Below are 2,003 nucleotides of genomic sequence, written 5' to 3' on the forward strand. Positions count from 1 at the left end.
TTACTGTGGGTTCATTTTACACAGCAGATACCTTTTCAAGTACATTCTGAAAGTCTTGTCTCGTATGCCATAGATGATTGGACTAATCGATCGTGGCAGGATCTGTATGGTAATATAGACAGCAAAGAGCAAGTCTGTATAACTTTTAGGGAACCATTGCAGCAGAGCGTCTCGGAACTGGGGGGTTACATATGACAGCATGCAAAGCAGCAGCTGAAACCCATGAAGCAGGATTGTGTTTCTGGCCTTTTTAGCATCTTTGCTAGCTGTTTGTGCAGTGAACATAATTATGAGATATGTGTAAAAGATGGTGATCCAAATTATAACTAGATACACTGAATATGTGATATCTCTCTTCTTGAGGATGAGGGGATCTGGGAAGACATTTTGTCTGACGCAGAAGACTCTGGAATGGAAGAAGTCCAGTGGCTCTGTGGTCAAAGTGATGAACAGATCAGGAAAAACAGACAACATGCTTGTTGTCCAGATTAAACCAATCAGCATCAATATCCTTGGGATTGTACAGATCTGCACGTGGCGAAGGGGGAGGCAGATGGCGACGTAGCACTCTACCGCCATGGAAGCCAGATTCAGAGGCGTGTTTTCAGTGGTGATAAGAGTAACTAGGATGAAGGTGCAACAAACGGAGACGTTTATTTTGTAGATGGTGTAGCTGATGACAAACAGGATGACGGACAGCGTCACTTGGATCATGTCGTTGACCACCAGGTGAATGAAGAGGATGTAGCGAGGATTCATGTAGAAGATCTGAAGGGTGGGGAAGAAAAGCAAAAAGGTTTGAAAAACCTGGAAGTCTGAGGTCAGAGCTTTGTCTTGAAACAGGGATAGCATATACTCAAAAGTTAAATAGGGGATTCCAACCACAGTCTTTGCCAGTTTATCAATCATTGTATCTAACTTAGCTAGCTGCTAAATACCGCCATACAAATTGTGAGTTTGATGTAAGGACCAGCTCAGCTTCTATCCCGGTTCCAGACCTCTTATCTGTGCTGTGGTTCAGAAATATCTGGTGTTGTGCCCATTGACGGCTTGTTGAAAGAATCAATCAATCTTTTGGGGGATATCATCTTCCCGTCAATTGCTAGCTACCTAGATACAACAATGGGAAAAGAGACAGTAAAGTGGCCACACAAATGTAACCATCCCTCAATGATATTGATGAAGCTGTACAGGTTACTGGACTCACATGGAAACACATTAAGCTAACTTCTCTTAGCAACCACTACAGCAGCTTCCATGTTGACCAAAAATGGCACGATGGATACGTCACCTAAAATGTTCCATCACGAAGAAATCTGTTTGAAGGAACATGATGTAAAGCCATATTACTGGAATAATTCCAGTTTATTCCGATTATCAAGCTGCTGCCCTCCAGCAAGACTTGAAGGTTCACATCCAGATTTCTTATTGCACCAAATCAAAAACTAACCCGAACTGTAGACCCACATTAGGAAATGTCTCTTTTGGAATCAAAGTGTGATTAAGACGACTTCAACATTAGTCTACAGCTTCCTACAGAGTTGCTGTGTTGCCTACATCAGACCTGGTGTTTGCAGAAAGTGTGAATGAGGCATGCATTGATGCAGTTGATGGAGATCCCGATAACCACAACAATCACGTTCTTGGTCACAGCTTTAGTGAAGGAGTCTCGATACTGTAAAACCACCGTCAGATTGGGAGATGACGCGTTCATCTCTTGTAACTGAAAAGAAAAGAAAAATGATAGTAAAGAAAATAAAAAGTAAATATTTACAGTAGGGGTTAGGGATGTCACGATACTTCGGAACCAAGGCGATGGCAAAATTCTGAAGAAAAGACGGTACTTGTTTTTCTACAGTACCGAGGGTACCATAAGTACGGTAGGTACAGAGGGTACCGTGGGTAAATATAACATTATCATGTGGTGGGTCCAAATGTTATCTTGTTTTTTGCAAGAAACATATTCAAGTCTACAGATACACACAATCCTTATATATGTATAA

The 2,003-nt window shown here is 41.7% G+C and overlaps 1 protein-coding gene across 1 annotated transcript; it reads right to left on the reverse strand.

Moving 5' to 3' along the window:
- On the reverse strand, positions 1-1,714 carry LOC115008282 (odorant receptor 131-2-like). The gene is made up of 2 exons (XM_029431782.1): positions 1,565-1,714; positions 1-768 (listed from the first exon to the last, which is right to left on the reverse strand). Exons 1-2 carry the CDS (start codon positions 1,712-1,714, stop codon positions 1-3), a joined length of 918 nt encoding a protein of 305 aa, XP_029287642.1.
- Between the last annotated feature and the right edge of the window lie 289 nt (positions 1,715-2,003).

Source organism: Cottoperca gobio, chromosome 5, assembly GCF_900634415.1.
Source record: "Cottoperca gobio chromosome 5, fCotGob3.1, whole genome shotgun sequence".
NCBI classification, from domain to species: Eukaryota; Metazoa; Chordata; class Actinopteri; order Perciformes; family Bovichtidae; genus Cottoperca; species Cottoperca gobio.